The sequence below is a fragment of the Sarcophilus harrisii genome, chromosome 6 (assembly GCF_902635505.1).
Source record: "Sarcophilus harrisii chromosome 6, mSarHar1.11, whole genome shotgun sequence".
NCBI classification, from domain to species: Eukaryota; Metazoa; Chordata; class Mammalia; order Dasyuromorphia; family Dasyuridae; genus Sarcophilus; species Sarcophilus harrisii.
Genome location: NC_045431.1, coordinates 161174066 through 161196164, shown reverse-complemented (window position 1 = coordinate 161196164; position 22099 = coordinate 161174066). Strand labels below are relative to the sequence as shown.

Genomic DNA, 22099 nt, shown 5'->3' with positions numbered 1-22099 from the left:
GACCTATACAATAACAATATTTAGCATAGTAACTGATCTTTATATCACACTTAAGTATTTGCAAAGTGTTGTGCATAAATTGTCATTTGTTATTCCCGTTTTACAGAAAACTAAACTAAGTCTCAGACAAATTAAATGCCTGTGCCATGAAGTGGACAGCTAGAATGTGGTGGAAGTAGGATTCAAATCTAGAATTTCCTGACTGCAAGTCCAGTGCTCTTTTCACTACATTAGGAAAGTGAGAACCCTTCCAAAAGAGAGCAACAGTAATAGTGAGGGAATTGACTGAAGAGACCAGAAAAGAGGGTGTTATGAGGGTAGTGATAGCAACTACAACAAGTCTTTAAAGGGTTTTTATGTTGATGTAGGAATCATTATTTCTGATGCCATGGGCCTTAAATGGGAAGAATGGATGGAAATCCAGAAAGATAGATTTAGACCTAATAAAAGAGAAAAGTCTTTACAACTATAGCTGTTTGCAAGTAAAATTGATTTACTAGAGGTTTTTAAGCAAGGGCTAGATGACTACTTGTCCATGATGTCATATAGATGATATTCTTAAATACAAATTAGACTAGCCTCTGAGATTCTGGGACTCTATGATTAGGTCTCCCAGAGTCAATCTAAACTCCTTGTAGAGGAAGAGTTAGCTACTAGAGTTAGCAATTGGCATAAAGTAAAAATTTATTTTCCTTATTTATTTGTTTATTTGTCTATTTATTTTTCCTATGTTTTTCTTAGGGGCATAAAAGTATGTGGGGAAAGGATGCCTTTTTTCTTTTTGAGAAAAAGAAGTTTATCAGAAAAAAATATATTTGTTTAGGTAGAATAATTAGACTAATGATTTTGATTGAATTGGTCATTCAAGTATGTTTTACTTCTTCCCTTTTTTTGCTCATTCTCCTCCTCTTCCCTTCTTCCTTTTCCTTGCCTCCTATTTTCTTCCCCTCCTCTCTAGCCTATATCTATCCATAACTCTCCAAGAATATGAGCTTTGTGGCTCTCTTTTTTTGTATTGCTGTGTCTCTCATGAATACTCAGGTTGCTTCAGATTATTGAGGGGTATTTCAGCATTTTCAAAGTGATATGCGGTGCCACCTGGTCCTGTGGCTTTAAAGCTTTTGATTTTTATCTCAATGTTGCCAAGATCATTATTACTACCAATTATTTCAATTATTTTTCTATCATCATTTCTAAGGATCACAAGTGAAGCCAAATTCAAGAATTAAAGGGAGTTAGAGAAAGAGCAATTGCTTTTGTGGGTCATTCTGATATTGATGATGCAAATTTCTTGGATGTCTAGCTGTGTTCTAGATATTCTAATGCTACTCTTTCCCTTTGTTGCATCCTGGGCTATATGAGGACTTTTCAAACTCCAACACATCTTGAGTAAAGGTAGGAATGAATGACATAGAAGCCCCTCTAATCCTTTTGATTTGGTAATTTTTCTTCCAGACTCTTATTACCATTATGTAAGATCAGCATTGCAAATGAATTGCCAAGGTACATTTGGGAACTTAAGGCCCTTGTCCATGCAGCTTTCCAATCCTAACTTCTAGCTTGGTTAAATTTTTACAACTATTGCACACTAAAATGTCCAAATGGGAATCTAGGATAAAGGACATAGTACTGAATAAAAGGTACAAATAGTTTAGATCCTTGTTTATAATTTGATAAGATATTTTACATAAGTTTAATGAATTTGCAAGGTCTTTTTGAGAAGAGAGTTCCAGATGGCAAACATGTGCAAGGAATTTGGGCAAACACAATTTTGGCAAGAATATTCTAAATTTTGTAATCAGTGGGAGGAAATGAAATGCAAAGTTAATAATCTACAATTATTGGTTTCAAAAAGTATATTAGTGCATTTCTTCTTTCAGCATCCTACCTTCCTTCTTCTGCCAATTCCCACAAACAATTGACAAGATGAAGTGGGTCACCTTTATTTCCCTTATTTTCCTCTTCAGCTCTGTTCATTCCAGGGAAATCTTCCGTCGAGATGCACGTAAGAAATTTTCTATTCATGGCTTCTTTTAATATAGAAAGGGAGGCTAAATGAAGATTAAATCTCTGGAGATTTGTGATGCCATTGTGTATATTTTCTTTTGTGATGGAAAATAATCATCAGAATGATTGTATCTATATAGTGTCAAAGAACATATGCCTAATATGTCTGTCTAATATTGCCAATGAACTAGACAGGATAGTTTCTGTAATCTTCTTTTGCAGATGGAGAAAATGTAGCCACCATGACTTCCTAAAGTTATACAATATTATAAAGTCGCATATAACTGATTAGTACCACTAATAATTGAAATGACAGAAAGGGAACCTATTTCTCCCATTTCCTCACTAAGACTGCATCGGCCCTGTCCCAGTATATAGAAATCGAGAACCATTAGACAAATTTTATGCTTAGAGTTTGGGTTTATAGAACTTGTATTTCAGGCAGACTTCCCGTCACTCCTCTGAAGGAGCTCTAGAAGAATTAACTCTACTTTGGCAGCTAGATAAATGAAGTGCTGGGCCTAGAGTCAGGAAGACCTGAATTCAAGGAAGACTTCAGATACTTATTAGTTTGTAAGATATTGGGCAAGTCACTTAACCCTTCTTGCCTCAATTTTATCATCTATAAAATAAGCATTAGAAGAAATGGAAAACTACTTCATTATCTTTGAATAATGAACAACAATTCCAAAACTAACAACCAATAAATATCCAAAAAGTCATGAATATTCAGACATGACTGAAAATAACTAAATAAAAAATAAAAATGTTACTTTGGATTTGAGAAAAAAACAAAGAATTCATAAAGTTCAAATTATGATTCAATAAATGTCTTTACCATTCAACAACTGTCCAGGTGTTATACTGAACTGAGTTTGACTATTCTACAAAGATTTATCTGTGCTGGTAGAAGCTTTCTTGTAAATCAAATGGATAAGGGTTTCTTCAGTTGATGGTTTAATATATATATATATATATATATATATATGTACATAAATGTAAATCAATGTTCTTTTTTTTTTTTACATCTAGCTACAAGTGAAATTGCCAAACGGTATAGAGATTTGGGTGAAGAAAATGTGAAAGGCCTGTAAGTATAATTAATGAAAAATTGAATTAACTTTTTTTCACTAATATTGACTGTGACATTATTCCTTTAAACCTTACATAGTGGGTTCCTTTCCCCTCTTTCTGCCACCTCTCCTAAGGAATATAGTTAGTTGTCATTGGTTTCTGGCTCAAAAGTTAATTAAAGAAGTTTTCAACATCTCTCCAAAGAAGCCTTGATGTCATTTATAACTGGAAATAGGCGCTCCACATTTCCACATGGTCACCAAGGATGGCGATTGAACATGCTACATTTATCCCCATTTTTACAGATAAGGAAATTGAAGCAGATGATAGTTGAGTGACATCCCCTGGGTCACATGCCTAGTAAGCGTGGTATAATAAGCATCAAAAGTAGATTCTACACTCATGTCTTCTAGGTCTTAAGATCCTAGATAATTAATTGAATTGAATTCAGTTACTCAGTGATTGTCTTACATATAGAATGATTTGAGGGGGACTAGGAAGATCCTCTGCTTCACCTACAAAATCATTATCTACTGGCTAATGTTTGAGACCTGATTTCATTTGTTTAATTATCAAAATACCAATGCCTTTGGGATGAAAATTACTCTCAACTTATCAGTTACTTATCATATAGTGTGACTGGAGAATCTGAAAGTAGGGTTTGTATAAGATTGTAAGGACCAAATGACTTAATATCTGTAGTGTTGTGCACAGTTGCCTGGCACATAGTAAATACTTTATAAATGCTTGTTCTCCCTATCCCGCCATTCTTTGGTAGGAGCAGTGAGGAAGACATAATATATATATTTAACCTTGAGTGAATGCATTAAAAAACATGCATTAAACACTGTGCTAAGGGAAAAAAATACACATAAATAGAAAAGCAAAGCAGTCCCTGTTTTCAAGGAGAACCCATGTACATGACAGATAGAAAAATTCCATATTCTTTAGGGTAAAATGGCAAAAAAACATGATAATATCTCTCCTTTAATGACATTTCCACTGATAAAACTATTTTCTGCTTCTGATGTTGAACCATTTGACACTGCCAAGGACTTCAGTGATGAGAATTTTCTTTTTCTTTAGTAGCTATGGCTGTCAAAGAGGTAGAGGCCGCAAGCAGCCTCAGAAACAGTTACTAAATCTCATCTCTAGAAGGGCTGATCCCTTTTTAATGGCTGTGAGGATGTCAAATTAGAATCAAACTGTAGGCTTAGAGGGGTGCTGCTATTCTTAGGTCCTTGGGCATGGAGTCACGGGTGGGAGTACAGGGGGTGGTGGTTGAGGTGGTAGTGATGGTTTACCCATGTGGCACATGCCATTCCTGTCTCTTCTGAGGGACTGATACTGTAGTCAACTTGGCCAAGGTATAGATGGTCTTCTAGACAACCTGGAGGTAATATAGATGCAATTGGATCTTCAGCATAGGAAACATTTTATTTTTTATTTCATTTATATGTCTATTTATTCATTTATTTATTTATTTATTTTGCTGAGGCAATTGGGGTTAAATGACTTGCCCAGGGTCACCCAGCTAGGAAGTGTTAAGTGTCTGAGGCCAGATTTGAACTCAGGTCCTCCTGACTTCAGGGCTGGTGCTCTAGCCACTGCACCAACTAGCTGCTCCATAGCAAACATTTTATAATGGGATTTTTATATTTTATTCCATCTTTGCTTTCAGTAACCATAAGAAATCTCTGTTTCAGAGTTCTGATCACATTTGCTCAGTACCTCCAGAAATGCCCTTTTGAAGATCACGTAAAATTAGTGTCTGAGGTTGTGGAATTCGCAAAAGGCTGTGCTGCTGATGAATCAGCAGAAAATTGTGGCAAATCCCTTGTGAGTATTAACTTTAGTTGAGTTTGACCTCTCATTTTATTTCAGATAGGACATTAGAGTCAATAGTAATGTGTCCCACTAAGAAGTTCCATTTCTCTCTTTGTTCTTGAACTTCTCATCTAAATACCAACCCAGAACTGTTCCCTGTCATTAAAAAAAATGCAAGGAGTTGTCTGAACTAAAAGAAAGTCAGATAATTTGAAAGGCATGGAAGGCTATTAAGGCAATTTCCTTTCCTAACTTCTTGTCTCCTGAGTCTTGGTCCATTCAAATAAGAAAGTCAAGGATGCCCAGGGCTTTAAATAAGTCAGGGACTAACGATCTATTTTTTTCTTCCTAGCACGAACTTTTAGGTGATAAGTTATGTAAAGTGCCAAGTCTTCGGGAAAATTATGGCGAAATGGCAGACTGCTGTGCTAAGGAAGAACCTGAGAGACATCGCTGTTTCCTGAGCCACAAAGATGACCAACCAAACCTTCCTAAAATTGAAGCCCCTGAACCTGAGACTCTCTGCAAAAACTTCCAAGAGAATGAAAACAGAGTACTGGGATTGTAAGTAAGACCAGAAAATGAGTGTAGGGGCCAATGGTCCAGCATAGGATTCAAGGAACCCTGGCATAGGACACATACACTAACTGTGTGGGACCAAGAGGGAAGGGGAATAAGCAATTATGGAGCACCTACCATGGGCTAGGCCCGGCGCTAAGGGGTTTACAATACAAATATTCTTTTATTTGATTGCCACAAATCAGGTAGATGCTGTTATGATTTCCATTTTATTGAGTCCAGGTTCTAAATGTTTCAGGTCTTCCTGAATCCTGGCCTAGTATTTTATCCACTTTGCCATTTAATTGGCAAAGGCAAGTCAACCTCCCTGGGCCTCTTGGATCAGATGGACACTGAGCTCTTTTCTATCTCTAGAATTCTGTGGTTCAATGGCCCAGGCAGCTTGACAAAGACTATTATTGAAAAGTGGTCAATGTGCAGAGATAGAGGGAGTTTCTCTATTCAGAATTTCCTGTGCTCAGAGGTATACCCAGATTTAGGATTCTAAAGGTGGTAGAGTCAGAGAAAGTCAAAAACATTTATAGGACTTTCATCAAAGTGGAAATAGAATCTACTCCTGAACTGGCAGTAATAGCTTATTTCTATAGGAAGATCCTGGGCCTTGGGGAATCATTGTCTACACTTGGCCTTCCACAGGCCTTTTGCTGCCCTCTCAGGGTGTCCAAATTCATTCCTCAGCGGATGGGGATGTCGGGGATGGGGAGGAGGCTTTTATATCATTTGCTCCAGGTCTTCTTGGGGATAGTTGCCTTAGACACAACTGGTTCCTAGTTAGAGCTGAAAGGTCAATGAAATCACAGCTCTGGATTAGAGAGGGCAATAAAAATCATATAGGTTCAATCGGAGGAAAGTGCTATCCCTGGTTCTGAATGATATCATACAGCATGGAGGACATTTATTATCCATAGTTACTCAAAAGTGACCATTTTGTTCTCTTTACCTGTTCTCAGCTACCTGTATGAGGTTGCCAGAAGACACCCCTACTTCTATGCCCCAGCTCTCCTTGCCTACGCTCATCAGTATAAGGAGGCAGTGAAAGGATGTTGCCAGGAGGCTGACAAAGGCGCTTGCTTTGACAACAAGGTATTTAATAAAAGAGGGAGAAAAAGTGGGGAAGAGAGAAAGAGAGAGAGAGAGAGAGAGAAGGAGGGAGGAAGGGAAAAAAGTAGGGAGAGAGGAAGAGAATGTAGGATCCCTGACATGGACCCAAGAAAGTCCCATATTTTAAATGGAATTTCTCTTTGTAACTCTAACTGTTGGATTTTATTAGTGATATATAAGAATGCTGATGACTTATGTGGGTTTATTTTGTATCCTGCAACTTTGCTAAAGGTGTGGATTATTTCTAATAATTTTTTAGTACAATCTCTGGGGTTCTCTAAGTATACCAACATATCATCAGCAAAGAGTGATAATTTGGTTTCCTCATTGCCTACTCTAATTCCTTTAATCTCTTTCTCGACTCTTATTGCTAAAGCTAGCATTTCTAATACAATATTGAATAGTAAAGGTGATAGTGGGCAACCTTGTTTCACTACAAGTCCCATGTTTTACAATGATCATTAATTAGCACCTTTTTGAGGCCTGGCTCTGGCTTGAGAGAAGACCTTTGGGGGTGTGGGTGGGGTTAAGTCAGGAAGACTTGGGTGGAAGCCCTCTCTCAGATGCTGACTAACTGTGTAAGTTAGTACTGCAACTCACTTAATTTCTCCTGACCTCAGTTTTCTAATCTGTAATTTGAGGGAATGATACTTGCTGCTCTTCCCAACTTTAAATATATGATTCTTTCTTTGTTCCTCTTCAGAACTGTTCTCATGTCTGTGAAGGGTAGTGTAATAAAGCCTGCCTAGAGGCTGCTTAAACTTTCCAATCCACTCTATCATTTCATTATTTGGAATAATGCAATTGAGAACTTTCTGCACCTGGTATCAGTATTGTGTGTGTATCTGCCTGTACGTGTGTGTCCAAGCATAGGGATTTCTATTTGTGGGGGAATTTGGAATGGACAGACCCTACTGCAGGCAGAAGAGTGATTTGTGCTGACTGATGATATTGGGAACATTTAGGTACGATTGAAGATGCAGTTGATGACATGGTTATGTTCTTGTCCAGGCTTTTTCAATTGTGTCTGACTCCTTGTAATCCTGCTTGGTTTTTCTTGGCAAAGATACTAACATGGTTTGCCGTTTCCTTTTCCAGCTCATTTTATAGATACAAATAGGGATAAATGGCGTACACAGGTTCACACGGCTAGTAAGTGTGTGAGACTAAATTAGAACTCATGAAGGTGAGTCTTCCTGACTCCACCCTCAGTACTCTATGCACTGACCCATCTAGTTGTCTGACCCTAGGCAAAAATTAGGAAGCCAGTGAAGTTTTTCTTCTTGGATCCTTTAGGGTCTTTCCCATACCCCAAGAAATATTTAGCATCTTTATACTGCTTATTTACTGTTCAAAGTATCCCACTGCAGTAAAATTCCCAAGTCCACTCTTCCCCAAAAGAGTCTTCCCACATGAAAATTACTCTATCGTCTTCCCTTTCTCTTTGACACCATTCTTTCAGTCAAACATTCTCTTTGAAAAATAATCTTGTAAAGTAATTCACATGAAATTGTTAATAATTGAACTGTCATCCTAAGGGTGTTTTCCTTTTAAAAAGAGGATTCTAAGAGATACAGCTCCTTACCCTGAAGGAATGAATCTCTAAGAGTGAAATTTTAGACCAATAGTAAGCCAATGAAGGAGATGGTTTTTGTATATGAGCTCCTTTTGGATCCCCATCAAATCCTATACATTTTCACTTTATTCCCAAATGTACTGTTGCTTAGTAAATAAATAATTTAATTTTGACACTATTAACAAATTTTCTGTCAAATACTTTTGAAACTCTCTTTGAGAATAACATAAGCTATATAATTTTACAAATGTGTAGAATATATCCTACTTAGCAAAGATATATAGCTTGTTCCAATAGGATATAGAATGTTAAAGATGTTATAGTGCAGATAGGAGCAGAGATTGAAAACTGGGAGAGGCCTTAGAGATTCTTATGTTTAATAATTTCATTGCAGATGAGGAAACAGGTCCACTGAGGTTAAACATTCAGTTAACTAATTATTCTGTTTGTGCCTAATTAACTCAATGGATTCTCACATAAAGTTAATAGAAATGAAGGTCCTAGCTTCAATTCCAATCCAACAAGCAATTAGCAGTCCCTTATTAGATACCTACAAGGTCCTAGAGTCACCAAGAGAAAACTCAAAATATTTTCTTTTTCTTTGGAATTTGCAATGTATTACAAGTTGGGGAGATCATAACAGACCATTCTTAAATCTGAATAATAGTCTTCTAATTTTATTACCTTAGCATAAGAGGCACCAGGAAAGTGTGCATCAAGGACTTAGTCCAAAAATCTGTCACTACTATAGAGAAAAAAAGTCCAAGTGCATACTTTATTATTGGTGGGTGAGAAATCCCATCTTCATATAAAGCAGGATTTTTTAACTTTTTTGTGTAATGGATCCCTTTGGCAGTCTAGTGAAGCTTATATATCCTTTTCATAATCAGGTCTTTGGGTACATAAAAGGAAAAGCATAAAATTATGAAAGGAACTAATAATATTGAAACATAACCCCTGCCCCCTTTCTCTCTCTGTATCTGTCTCTTTCTGTCTCTATCTCTCTTTGTCTCTCTCTGTCTCTGTCTCTTATTCATGAAATTCAGGTTAAACCCCTTATTTTGAATTAAATTATGAAGAAAATGTTGGATTAATTTGTGAGGGTTTTGTGGGGAAATTATTTTTCATATTAATGAAAAAAGGGAAAATTATTTTTGAAAGAGGTGATTTCTTCTTCCTACAGCTCTCTGTTTTAAGAGATAAAGTCATAAGTTCAGGAGCAAAACAACGATTCCGATGCTCCAGTTTAGATGAATTTGGAGAGAGAGCTGTCAAGGCTGGGTAAGTCTCTAAGCTCCATTTGTCTAAAAACCTTTGTATTTCTTGAAGAAAAGAAACAAAGACAGAAAAAGATCTGGGATTACAATATCCATAGCTATCACCATTTTTTGTTGTTAATTTCTTCATTTCCAAAGCAGTAAAAAAACATATCCCAAGTGAAATTCAACAAAATGGTAAACTGAGGCACTTTTCCCAAGCAAGATAATATTTTATTTACAGTGAACTAACTACCCCCTAGTAGAATGAATCTAAAGACTATCTCAATTAATGAAAAAAAACAAAGAATTTAAGATGCAACTCATTTTTATAAGGATAGAACAAACAATAATACAGAATAGGTGACATCATGGGGTTGAAGACAATATGATTGTTATATTAGCTGAGGCACAGGAAATAATATGATTGATTGGAAGTTGGAAATGAGGGTCTAGCAATAGCCTCCTTCCTTCCTCTTGTGACTTAGAAAAATTTCATTTTTTGGGTTCACCTGCAAGGTTAAAAGATAGTGGGCTAGATTTCTTTGGATAGCAAACTAGTCATCCTTGAAGGAACATTTGCTTTGCATCTACCCTCATCCTCCAGGCATGGCAGAATTCCTTCAGGCAATAATTGAACAATGGTTAGTAGAAGAACTGGATTTCTATACTTAGCTCATTACAGGACAATGTATTTTTGCACTAAGTTCAGAGACAAAGAATCATAATTTAGGCAGTTATAGGAGAGAGTCAATTAACTGCAAATAGGATCAATAAAAATGACACGAGTCAATTTAATTATTTTAGAATTGAACATTTCCTGTTTAGTTAGTCCTTGTAATAAAAGTGACAAGCATTTTCTATTTCAGTTTTATAATAAGACCTAGAAAGGTTTATCCTCAAACTTAGAGTACTAGAGGGGCTTTTTGGGAGGGATTTATTCCACAATCCCATCCTGCTTGAGATTATTGTTCCAATTCCTACTCCTGCCACATCGGTAAAGGAGTCTGATTGTGTTTACTGCTCAGTTTGGTTCATTCAGCCGAGCTAAACCCTGATTCTATTTTCATTATAAAAGTATCCATCTACGTTGGGTTGACTACCCAAAGTATCTCATTGTTATGGGGTTTCCCAAAGTACCTTATAGAATCTTTAGGTGACCATGTTTACTAAGTACTTAGAAATTACAAAGAGAATAATAGACATCGTGGTTTTTGCCTTCTAAGACCATAAGAAATATAGTAATGAAGGTCACCGTTAATACTAAGGATTGGATAATCCTTCCCCATCTCCAAAATAAATGATAAGAAGGAAGATCTTAAAAACCACATACAAAAACTCTGGATTTGAAAGCAACATTTGATAAGTTGAGGACAGAAATACATGCCATATTTAGTAATAGAATTGAAAAGAAGAGATGTCCAAGTCTTTGGCTTTTTAGAGTAATAGTGGATTCAAATCACTAATGATGCAAGTCCTTGGGAGGCACGTGATGGAGTAGGGGTGCAGAAGGAAGTATATACATCTCTGACCTGGTCAGTGTATTGCCTTTTTTGCTAAGTAACTATACATGCAGATTTATTACAGGGAGTGTTTCAAATGGAGGTGAGATAGACAAAGAAGAGGTAGATTAATGGGTAGGGATAGAGATGGGAAAAAAGCATCTTTTAAAAGAAAAAATGCAGAAGGGGGACACAAACAGAACTATATTTGTTTATGCATATTTCTCTATAAGTATGTATAGAGGGATAGGAGGACTGGAACAGGGATTTTTATGGAGAAGTCTTGAGATCATAGTCTTTACTAATGGAAGTTGACATTTCTCTGCAACTTCTTTCTAATCTTAGAGAGTTGTGTAGAAAAATGAAAGGTTGAGTGATTTGGTCAGAGTCTCTCACATGCACATGTACAACATATATGTATGCACATGTATATGTCTATGTGTTTGTGAATATATGACTGAAAATAGATTGTAAAATCAGTTTATTACAGAAGGTCACAGGTATTTTAAAATATATAATCTTTCTTTTCATAAAGTTTATTTGTGTTGATGATTGTTAAGTTTCCAATGAAATAGAATGTTTAAAAAAGGACTTCATTAGGATTCCTACTTGGCATCTTACTAGCTTTGGGACTTTGGGAAAACCAGTCTACTTCTGTAAAAGAGAGATACACATTAAATACACTATTTTAGGTGGTGGAGTTCTGCTGAAATATATATGGAAGCACTTTATAACCTTAAGGTGTTTTATCAAAGTCAGCATGTGCTAACCCTGTCAGAACTGAGGAACCTTTTTCTATTCCCACTCACCCCAATCCTTTCATCATCCCCTGCCCAAATCTCCCTCTTGTGAGACCTGGAAGTAGTTTTCTTCTTAAGGAGACCAGTTAACTCCTTGATAAACATTCCATGTATTTATTTCCTGTGGCTAAATGAAAACCTAGTTTTTTTTTTTTTTTTCTGATCAACAATGCAGGTTAACATGTGCATCTGGATGCTTAAGACCCCTTGTAAGAAATTCAAAACTTAGGATTCTCTGTTCTTTGGGATCCTTACAAGTTAGGGAAACATAGATCATTTTTTAACAGGTTTTGGTGCAGTATTTGGAGGGATAATGGCTAGTTTCAGAAGACATCTCATAGCTCTATGATTATGTTGAAATGGTTAATTACTCTGGCCTTCTTTACTGATCATAAACCCATAGTGCCTCATAAGGGATTATGCTGGCATTGGTAACAATTAATAATGACTAGCATGCATATCATGCTTTTGGGTTTGCAAAGTGTTTTGACAAATGTTATCTCATTTTATCCTCACAACAAGCCTGGAAAGTAGCTGCTACTATTATTCCATTTTTTGCAGATGAAGAAACAGATAGGGATTAAATAATTTGCCTGGAGTCACATAGTGAGGCTGAATTTGAATTCATGTTCCTCATTCCAGACTCAGGTAGTGATGGTGATGATGGTTCAAAGTCAGCACTGATACTGTATTCATAACCTTGCCAAATACTTTCTATGTGTTAACTCATGAAAAAATTTCATAGCAACTAAAATGATTTTCAGAAAATTTTCATGTGAACTTTAAGTTTTAATTATTTACCTCTTCTGGATTATCTTTTTAGGCTTGTAGCTAGGCTAAGCCAGAAATTCCCTAAGGCTGATTTTGCTGAAATTCACAAAATAGTGGAAGATCTTGCTAAGATTCATACTGAATGTTGCCATGGTGACCTGTTGGAGTGTGCTGATGATAGAGTAAGTATTTACTGACATTAAGCCATATTGTTGTTATGTAAGCTTCTCTATGATATACTTATCTCAATTTTTTAAACAGAAATTTGATAAATTTAGGATAAGAGGAATCATAATGAATAAATTCAAATCCCTAGTTTCTTTTAAACCTCACCTCAGTCTTTCAGAATGCCATTTTTAAGCACCTACTGTATGCCAGGCAGTAGAGTAAGATTAAGTATACCTCTCAAGAGGAAGTCTTTCTTTTAATTTCCTCAACTGCTTATTTCTTCCTACAGAACATTACCATGTATTGACTTGTACATATTTTTACATATTTATGTTTATATTTGTTATTTCCCTGGCCAGAACATAAGTTCTTGAAGGATAAGCGCTTTTTGACTTTGAATTCCTGAGACCTAGCATAATACTTTGTATTTGGAAGGCACTTAGTAATTACTTGCTGCATGATAAAATAAGAGAGGTCATTAGCAAGATGGTGAAATACAGTAGACAAGGTTTGTTTCTAGTGTTCTCATTGCTTCCCCCTAACTCTTATTCTGAGAAATTTTTCCACTCCTTGAGGAAACTCCCATGATTCTTAATATGTTCAAATTTTCTCTATTATTCCCCTTACCAAAATTAATTCTTAATGGAGTCATTATTGTCATTTTTGCTGTTATCTTGGGGAAAAAACTGATGGACACTAAGGTAAATATGACTGCTATCCAGTTGGTCAGACAGTTAATAAGCATTTATCAAGCATTTATTATATGACAGATACTGTGCGATATGTGTGTGTGTGTGTGTGTGTGTGTGTGTGTGTGTTGTATATGCAAAGAAAGACAATACTTCCTGTCCTCAAAAAACTTAAATTCTGATGGGAGGAGACAGCATGTGAATAAATAATGAATATACAAGATATATACAGAGTACATGGAAGGTTATCTGAGGAGGGAATTTACAACTGAAGCACCTCTTAATCTATCTTTTAAAAAGACAGGAAAACTAAGTGGCAAAAGTGAGGGGTACCAGAGCATTGATGAATGAGGGACAGCCAGTGCAAAGCAGGCCAGTGTCCCTACACAGAAGAGTTTGTGGAAAGGAGTAAAGTGTAGGAAGACTAGAAAGGTAGAAAGGGGACAGACTATGGAGCACTTTGGTTATAAGGGAGTGACCTGGTTAGACCTAAGTCTTGGAAAAATTAGCCAAGTGGAGGATGGACAAGAGTGGGGAGAGGCTTGAGCTGCGGTCCAAATAATGAAGTGCAGGAGAAAAGAAAGAATCACTTAGGGGAAGTAGATTAAAAACCATTAGGGATTGGATAGGGTAATTCATCTGGTTGGATTGAATTTCAAAGCAAGACATCTTCCTCATTCTCTCTTGGTCTAGTCGCAAGGGTCCTCAAACTTTTTAAATAGGTGGCCAGTTCACTGTCCCTCAGACTGTTGGAGGGCCGGACTATAATAAAAACAAAAACTTTGTTTTGTGGGCCTTTAAATAAAGAAACTTCATAGCCCTGAGTGAGGGGGATAAATGTCCCCAGCTGCCGCATCTGGCCCGTGGGTCGTAGTTTGAGGACCCCTGCTAGTATCTCTCTGTGTGAACTGAGGCAAAGAATGAGAAAAGGACATCCCATTCTGGAGAGGGCAGACAGGAATGAGATATCTCCAGGGGAACATCAGTTTTCTGAGGCTGCAAGGATATGGAAGGGACTTCAGAGGAAGAGACCTATGTGAAGGACAGCTTGTTAAAAATAGGAAGGTTCTCCAAGGCATTCTAGAAGAGAAAGGCAAAATTGAATTGGAGTTCCCAAGACATTTATTGAATTAATCACTTCTATCTAATTGCTTGTAGGTGGCTCTTTCTGAATACCTTTGTAACAACAAAGAAACAATTTCCACCAAACTTGGAGAGTGCTGTGACAAGCCTCTGATAGAGAAGAGCCAGTGCATCGCTGATTTGGGGAATGATGCTATTCCTGATGGCCTCCCTGACCTTCTTGCTGAATACGTAAACACCAAGGACGCTTGCCAAAACTACAAAGAAGCAAAAGACCTCTTCTTAGCCACGTAATTTAACGTTTAATATTGTTCATGTGTGTCATTCATGTGCTGAATACCATTTATCTGATTGTCTATTTGCTTCACTTTTATAGAATAGTTGGCCACTCCTTGCCTTTTTCCTCATTCTGTATCCTATTCCTCTCTCAAGCCTTTTAGGCAAAAATAGAGACAAACCTTCTTTGTGCCTTCTGATGGGCTTAGTTATGGGATCCATGACTGTACTTCAGTATAATTGTATTTCATCTTTGGCTCCATGAAATAGACTTTTTTCCCTTCAAGTTCAAGAACAGATAATGATGGCAGGAAGTCATAACTGCTTTGCTGGTCCAGAGAGGACAGATATATGGGAACTTGGATTAGTTTTGGACATGTGCTGGTTGGAGGAGTACAAAAGACCTCGGAGGCCCCTTTAATCTCTGAAAATGACCCACTTTATGGCCTTCCGGCTTGATGACATTATCATTCATTTATTAGGGAAGAAAGGGAAGCTTTACATTTTCCCTGCCTGCCAAGATGATTTTTGTTCATTAAAATATCCCTCCATCTATCCATCCATACATTCACTCCCATTCATTGGACAAATATTTGTTGAGTCTGCATTATAGTCACAGTTCTTAACAGGGCATTGCAAGGGAGACAAAGAAGTCTAAGACTGAATGTACAGACCAGTTGAGAAACCAACAGCCATCCAGATATGTGACGACTAAGTAATGGTAGAAAGCAGTATGGAATTCAGTGCAATAAGTGTGGAACTGGAGATTTATTTCTGCTGTCCTCTGGACTCAGTGATATGTTATAATATTATACAATAAGACTTCACATAACGTAAGACTTTTTTTGAAAAAAAAAAAAAAAGGAAAATTTAACCCATCTGTTAAATCAGTCAGTATAGACACCGATGAGCAATGTTAAATCTAAACATTTTTTCTTAGCATTTTTGTTGTTCTTTTAATTTTACAAAATTCATGGAACCTCAGAATAGAAGATAATGCTGAGGACTGGTCCTTTTCCTTACTATGCTGACATCTGTTTGATCTTCATTTTTAAGCTATTTGTATGACAATGGAAGAAGACACCCTGAGCTTGCTGTAACCACACTACTTAGAATTGCCAAGGACTACGAAACCACACTTGAGGAGTGCTGCGCCACAGCCGATCCTCCCACTTGCTATGCTAAAGCGGTAGGTTTCTCATAAGAAAGGAAAAATCAAAGTACTTTCTTGGGGATGGCATGTGCTCAGGATTGCTTGATCTGGAAATGATAGCACAGCACATCTGTATCTATGTATCTGTGAATCTATGTATCTCTTTCTCACTTATCTTTTTTTGCAAAGTAAAATCAAAGGAAGGGTAATTGGATCTTTTCTTGTGAATCTTGTCTCATTCTGGGCTTTCAAATCAAGATGTTATGAGCAATGGTTAAAAAAAAAATTAAGAAGAGCTGCCCTAGAGATAGGAAGGTTTCAGATGAGACTCTCATTGTAGAACAGCTCTTTAACAACGGAAAAGGTTTGGATTTTCTACATTTTTACTGAAGACAAAATTAAAAAAAAAACATTATGAGAGGTACAATTTAAAAGAGACTCAAGAATTTTGGGGTTTTCCTGAGCCTGAGGGTCATTAGGCATTGGAACTGGAATGTCCTCATAGAGAAATCTTGAAGATCCTTTTTTGATATTTTAGATATGCTTTTGCGTGAAATTAGTTCTAAACTGGGGTATAATCAGTGAAAAACCATAAGCAATATATACAACATATCCAGACAGGACATAATACAAACACTATCTTATTCTCTTTCAGGGTGAACATCGCAAAAATTTTATTGATGAAAGCCAGAATTTAATCAAGGAAAACTGTGACCTTTTTGACAAAGTTGGAGAGTATGGTTTTGAAAATGCGTAAGTGGGACCTTGCTGCTTGATCAATTTTTAATATTTAGGGTTTAATAGGAGTATGTCTTATAAAAGACAATAAAATACAAAAGCTTCAACTTTCGTTTTCAAAGTGCTCTGTAAGCTTTTGGTTCTTTTAAAACTGGGAGTGCAGGAGTAGCATTTGGAAGGTCTGCTGACCTTATAGATTTAGGCAGCATTGGACAGTAAAAGGGCCACTGGGCTTGGAGTCAGGAAGACCTGAATTTGGCATTTGATTCTGACCTGAATGACATTTGCTAGCTATCTAGTCTTGGGCAAGTAACAGACTCGGTTTCCTTCACTGTAAGATGAAAGTGTTGGACTCTATGACCTCCAAGATCCTTTCCTGTTCTAAATCAATGATCCAATGTTGAACTAAATAGATTTTTCAGCATCGGAAATCAAAACTTAAAAGATAATGGGATAAAATGTTTAAAAAAAACTACAAAAGAAAGCAACAGAGCAAAGAAAGCCAGACTTGCTCAGGCAACTATAAGGCTTGGGTCAACATTTGAAATGTTAACAAAATGGTTGAGGACAAATAAATGGATGGATTACTATTTGTAATGGGAAAATAAATTTATAGAATACAAAGAGGTGGTGGAGACTAAAGCATTATTTAAGTGCCACATTTAAGAAAGACCTGTGTATGAAAGATAAATATTGGGGGAAACTGGGATATTTGGGAAACTTACATCATTAAAAAAGTGAACATGATTGAGGTGATTTATGAAGGCTCATATTCCAGCATTATGCAAATCACAGCACAGAGGAGAACAGATTAGTGGTAGATGCCATGGCAGTGGAGAGTCAGGGAAGGAGAAAAATGGAAGAGCCATATTGACTGCCAGGGATGGTCAGTTTAAAGATGTCAAGCTGACTCTGGGTTGGTGTTTGCTGCTTGACAAGTTTTAAAATGCAATTATTATTATTATTTTACTAAAAAGTGATTCTTTGACTACAAACACTTGAACATTATAATTACAGATTGCTGGTCCGATACACCAGGAAAGCACCTCAAGTGTCAACCCCAACATTGCTCGCCCTTGGACATAAGTTGGCAAAAGTTGGCTCTAAATGCTGTAAAGTCAGTGACAATGAAAAACTGGGCTGTGCTGAGGGTTATGTGAGTTTATTTTCTTTTCTTTTCTACTTTCATCCTATTGTGAGTTTTCACTTTGAGATGCCAATTTAAAAAATCCATGGCAGAGGACCTAAACAATCCCACATAAAAAAATCTTGATTTATTTATTTTTAAAAAACCCCACACTTTCAGAAGCTTCTAATTGCTCATGGAATTGAGGCTTAAACATTCAATGTTTGAAATTAGATTGAGGCAATGAATAAGTGTGGCTTCAATATAGCAGTTTGATTTAGTCTGTTAAATAGCAATGTGCTCCCCTTGCCCATTTGATGAATTCACCTGACATTTTCTTTTTTCTTCAGCTGGCCATCGTCATTGACAATCTGTGCCGCCTGCATGAGAAGACACCAGTGAGCGACAGAATCACCAAATGCTGCAAGGACTCCTTGGTGAACCGCAGACCCTGCCTCAGTGCCTTGGGAGTTGATGACACATATGTAGCCAAGCCATTTTCTGCAGACACATTCACTTTCCATGCTGACCTATGCACACTTCCTGAGGAGGAAAAACAGGACAAGAAACAGGGGTAAGGAGTGTCAGGTCTCCTGCTTGTCTCAAAATTATTTGTTTCCTCCTTGAGAGTGAGAAAGATAGCTCCTGTCAGCATGAACAAACCTTTCTGTCACAGGGCAAGAATCTGTTAGGGAAAAGTATTTATAAAACGATTCACGTTCGAGTCATTCAAAAGAAAATGACTATAATTGAATTTTATCTAATAGCAATGATAGCTACTGGTATTTATATGGTACTTTAAGATATCCAAAATGCTTTATGCATTTTATTTCACTTAATCCTCACAATGATCCTGAGAGGTAAAGGCTATTTATGAATCCCATTTTACAGATGAGAAAACAGAGGCTAAAGAAATAAAGCAACTAGCCCAGAGTCTTGATTTCAAGTCCAGCACTAGATCTTTCTTGGCATCTAACCACTTGCCTAAGTCTACTACTATCCCCAAACAGAATCAAACAGAGAGTGTGAAGACTGCGTATTTTAAAATCAGCCGGAGTCAGGAATTCAGGTTAGGGGAAAATCATCAGTCTTTATTCTCAGTGAAGAAAGATCGGAGGTGGAAGAGAATGGGCAATAGCAATGTGTGTAGCTGAGTCAAGAAGCTAGCTAGACCAGAAGCCACACGACCAGCAGCTGCTAGCATGGAACCCAGGCTCAATCTCTCCCAGCTTCTCTTCCTGTCTCCCTCTGCCTCCACCCCCCAAAATCGTCATTTCCTATACAACACATCAGGACTTGCACAGAGAGTGGGCGGGGGCCATTCTTTATCCAAGCATGTATATTAATAGAGTATAGTCCAATTACTATTTAGTCTCACGTACTTGGGACCTCAGTACATCAACTCAAACCTCAGCCCATTACAAGAGAGCTATCTGGTAGATCTGTCATGGTGGACAATGTCAACTAAAGGAACATCTCTCTGGTTAGTTGGGACGAAGCCTAGGATTACTGAAGGGGAAATGTCCTAAGGAAGCCCTAATGTTTTCAAAAGGACCATCTTTATTCACATCTTCCTCCAAACTTCAGGCTTCAATGTCAGCCTCTCCCCTCTAATTTACAACCTAGAGCTAGGGGCAGATGAAAAATGGTTGGCCAGCCTGGTTGCTCCTTACATTCCCTGATCATTTCTGTGTTTTCTTTCATTTCAGTATACTTGTAGAACTTGTGAAACACAAGCCCAAGATCACTGATGACCAACTCAAGGGTGTCATTACTGATTTCACTGCCTTCGTGGACAAATGCTGCAAAGCTGACAACCAGGAAGCTTGCTTTGCTGAAGATGTACGGATTTCTTTTTTCTTTTAATGCATCTATCTTTGGGAGTCCCTGGTGATATCTCAAATGGAGGTTTATCCAGGAATATTAGGTTTTTTTACCTTAGCTTCCTACAAGGTCATCACTGTTCATCCTTGAAGCAAGAGCTTATTCCCCTTTTTCCCTTGACTACAGTATTTTCATGTGTCCATTGGATGCTTGATTTTTGTTATGCAGTTGTAGTTTTTTTCATTTGTCCAAATGGTTTCAGTCTCCCCTGACTCCTATGTGTTAGGTTGAATGAAAATCATACATATGTAAAATTTATAAGATTTAATAGAAGAATTCCTTTAGCTGATCATCTTTTTGAAAAGGACCAGTCTCAATGCTTGTACAGAGGTAAAACAGATCCAGTTTCACCCAATCACTGAATCCAAAATTGTATGATTGGAAGGGACCCCAGAAACCATCAAAGTCAGTAATTTTTAACCTTTTTTGTTTCATGGATCTCTTTGTCATTCTATTGAATCCTATGGAGTCCTTTTCAGAATGACGTTTTTGAAATACACAAAAATTAAATACACACAGGTGTCAAGGAAACCAGTTATATTGAAAATCATTTCTCAATATAAAAAAATTGAGAATTGTTGATATAGTCCAACACTCACCCATAAAAGAATTCTCTCTTCTCTACCTGAAAATTTCTCATCCGGGCTCAACTTGAAGACCTTGAGGGAGAAGAATTCCCTGTTTCTCTCTGTAACATCTACTCATTACTTCTCCTGGCTTTGCCATCATCTGGGGTCCAACAAAAGCAATCTAATATCTCTTTCACAAGAGAGACTTTCCTATAGCTTCAAGACAAGTTGAATATAAAGACAGACACCCTTTTCCTTTAGTAGAAATCTAACATTGAAGGATGGTTATGCAAAATATCTTCCCAAATTCTTTGATGAGAATCACTTTCTCACACAATTGTGATTTTTTTTGCATGCAGGGTCCCAAACTCGTTGCTACAACTCAAGCTGCCTTAGCTTAAACACCAGATGGACAAGCCAATACTAGCATTTCAGGTAACTCTCTTTGGGTATTTCATTGGCAATAAATCGATAAGTCAAGTATCTGGGATTTCAACTTTGTGGGACCACATTGCAGTAATACATTTCACAGCTGATACATACTTAGTCTTAGTTGAGTTTAAATGATTTAATGATGAGCATCAGAGGTGGGCTACCAATCTAAATCTCTTGATTTAAATTACCAGCATTCTGTGGCCTATGCCATGTCACCTGGCATATGGACAATACTGGAGCCTGAATTTAATTCTATACCACCAGACTACCTTAGTCAAAGAGTCTTGTGGTCTTTAAGAAATCATCCTTCTTGGGATAAAGGCTGATTGGGGATCTGTTTCACACTGAATCTTATTATTCTTGACATGATGTAGCATAACAACTATTTTCATCAATGCAGTGATCCAAGATAATTCCAAAGGACTCATGATGAAAAATGCTATTCATGTTTAAAGAAAGCCCTAATGAGTCTGAATTCAGTTTGGAATATAATATTTTTCACTTTCTATTTTTTCATATTTTTTGGTCTGTGTCTTCTTTTACAACATGACTAATATTGAAATATGTTTTATATTATTGCACATGTACAATGTATCAAACTGCTTAATGTCTCAGGAAAGGATGTGAAAGGAAAGAGGGAGAGAATTTTGAACTCAAGATTTTAAAATCATTTTTACTTATCATATATATGTATATTTTGTTTTCTAGTTGGCCAGTGGAAGAAGACAAAGACAGAATTTGAAGACCCTAAATTCATCATCTATTTTGTTTCTCTGTTGGTGTCAAGCTAACAGAGTTACAAAAACATCAATTTTGTCTTAAATTTTTTTTATCCTTCCCCAGTGTTGCAATAAGTAATAAAGAAAAGCATGAACTATAAGGCAATTGTCTTGGACTGATCTTTCTGTGGTGTGTGATGAGTTGTATCAGAAGGTGTTACCCTTCTCTCTCTCTCTCTCTCTCTCTCTCTCTCTCTCTCTCTCTCTCTCTGTATGTGTATATATATATATATATATATATATATATATATATATATATGTGTCTGAATTAGACTTTCTCTCCCACCTTTAGCTATTTTTCCCAGACCAAGATCTCCAACTTCATACTTGTAAATGCATGAAAATCAACATTAATTTAAATGAATTATGATATAAATGAGTTCTGGGTTCTTTTTTATTTTTAATTTGATAATATATTTAAAAATTTCGGGGTGATTCCTGTGACCAGGATGGTCAGAAGGCAATTTCTAGTCACTAGAATATTAACATGTTTCTTCATCAATAGAAAATATGGCAGAAGTTTATGGCCATGGCATGGATTATAGCTGAGTACTTAGAACCAGGCAAGATAAGGGGTTCCAAGCTGACAACTTGGTAATAACTAGTCAGATGAAGAGAGATAGAGGAAGAGAGAGAAAAATAATGATGGGGACAAAACATTTTAATTGGAGGTGACACAAAAGTGTTAAAAAGGAGAGGAAGCTAG

General features: G+C 36.8%; 1 protein-coding gene across 1 annotated transcript; it reads left to right on the top strand.

Annotated features, from left to right (window-relative positions):
* The first annotated feature begins 1868 nt into the window (after positions 1 to 1868).
* On the top strand, positions 1869 to 21494 carry ALB (albumin). The gene is made up of 15 exons (XM_003772837.3): positions 1869 to 2005; positions 3040 to 3097; positions 4788 to 4920; positions 5261 to 5472; positions 6438 to 6570; positions 9348 to 9445; positions 12546 to 12675; positions 14509 to 14723; positions 15766 to 15898; positions 16518 to 16615; positions 17618 to 17756; positions 18077 to 18300; positions 19436 to 19568; positions 20539 to 20614; positions 21323 to 21494. Exons 1-14 carry the CDS (start codon positions 1927 to 1929, stop codon positions 20578 to 20580), a joined length of 1827 nt encoding a protein of 608 aa, XP_003772885.1. The 5' UTR covers positions 1869 to 1926; the 3' UTR covers positions 20581 to 20614; positions 21323 to 21494.
* Positions 21495 to 22099: the final 605 nt, after the last annotated feature.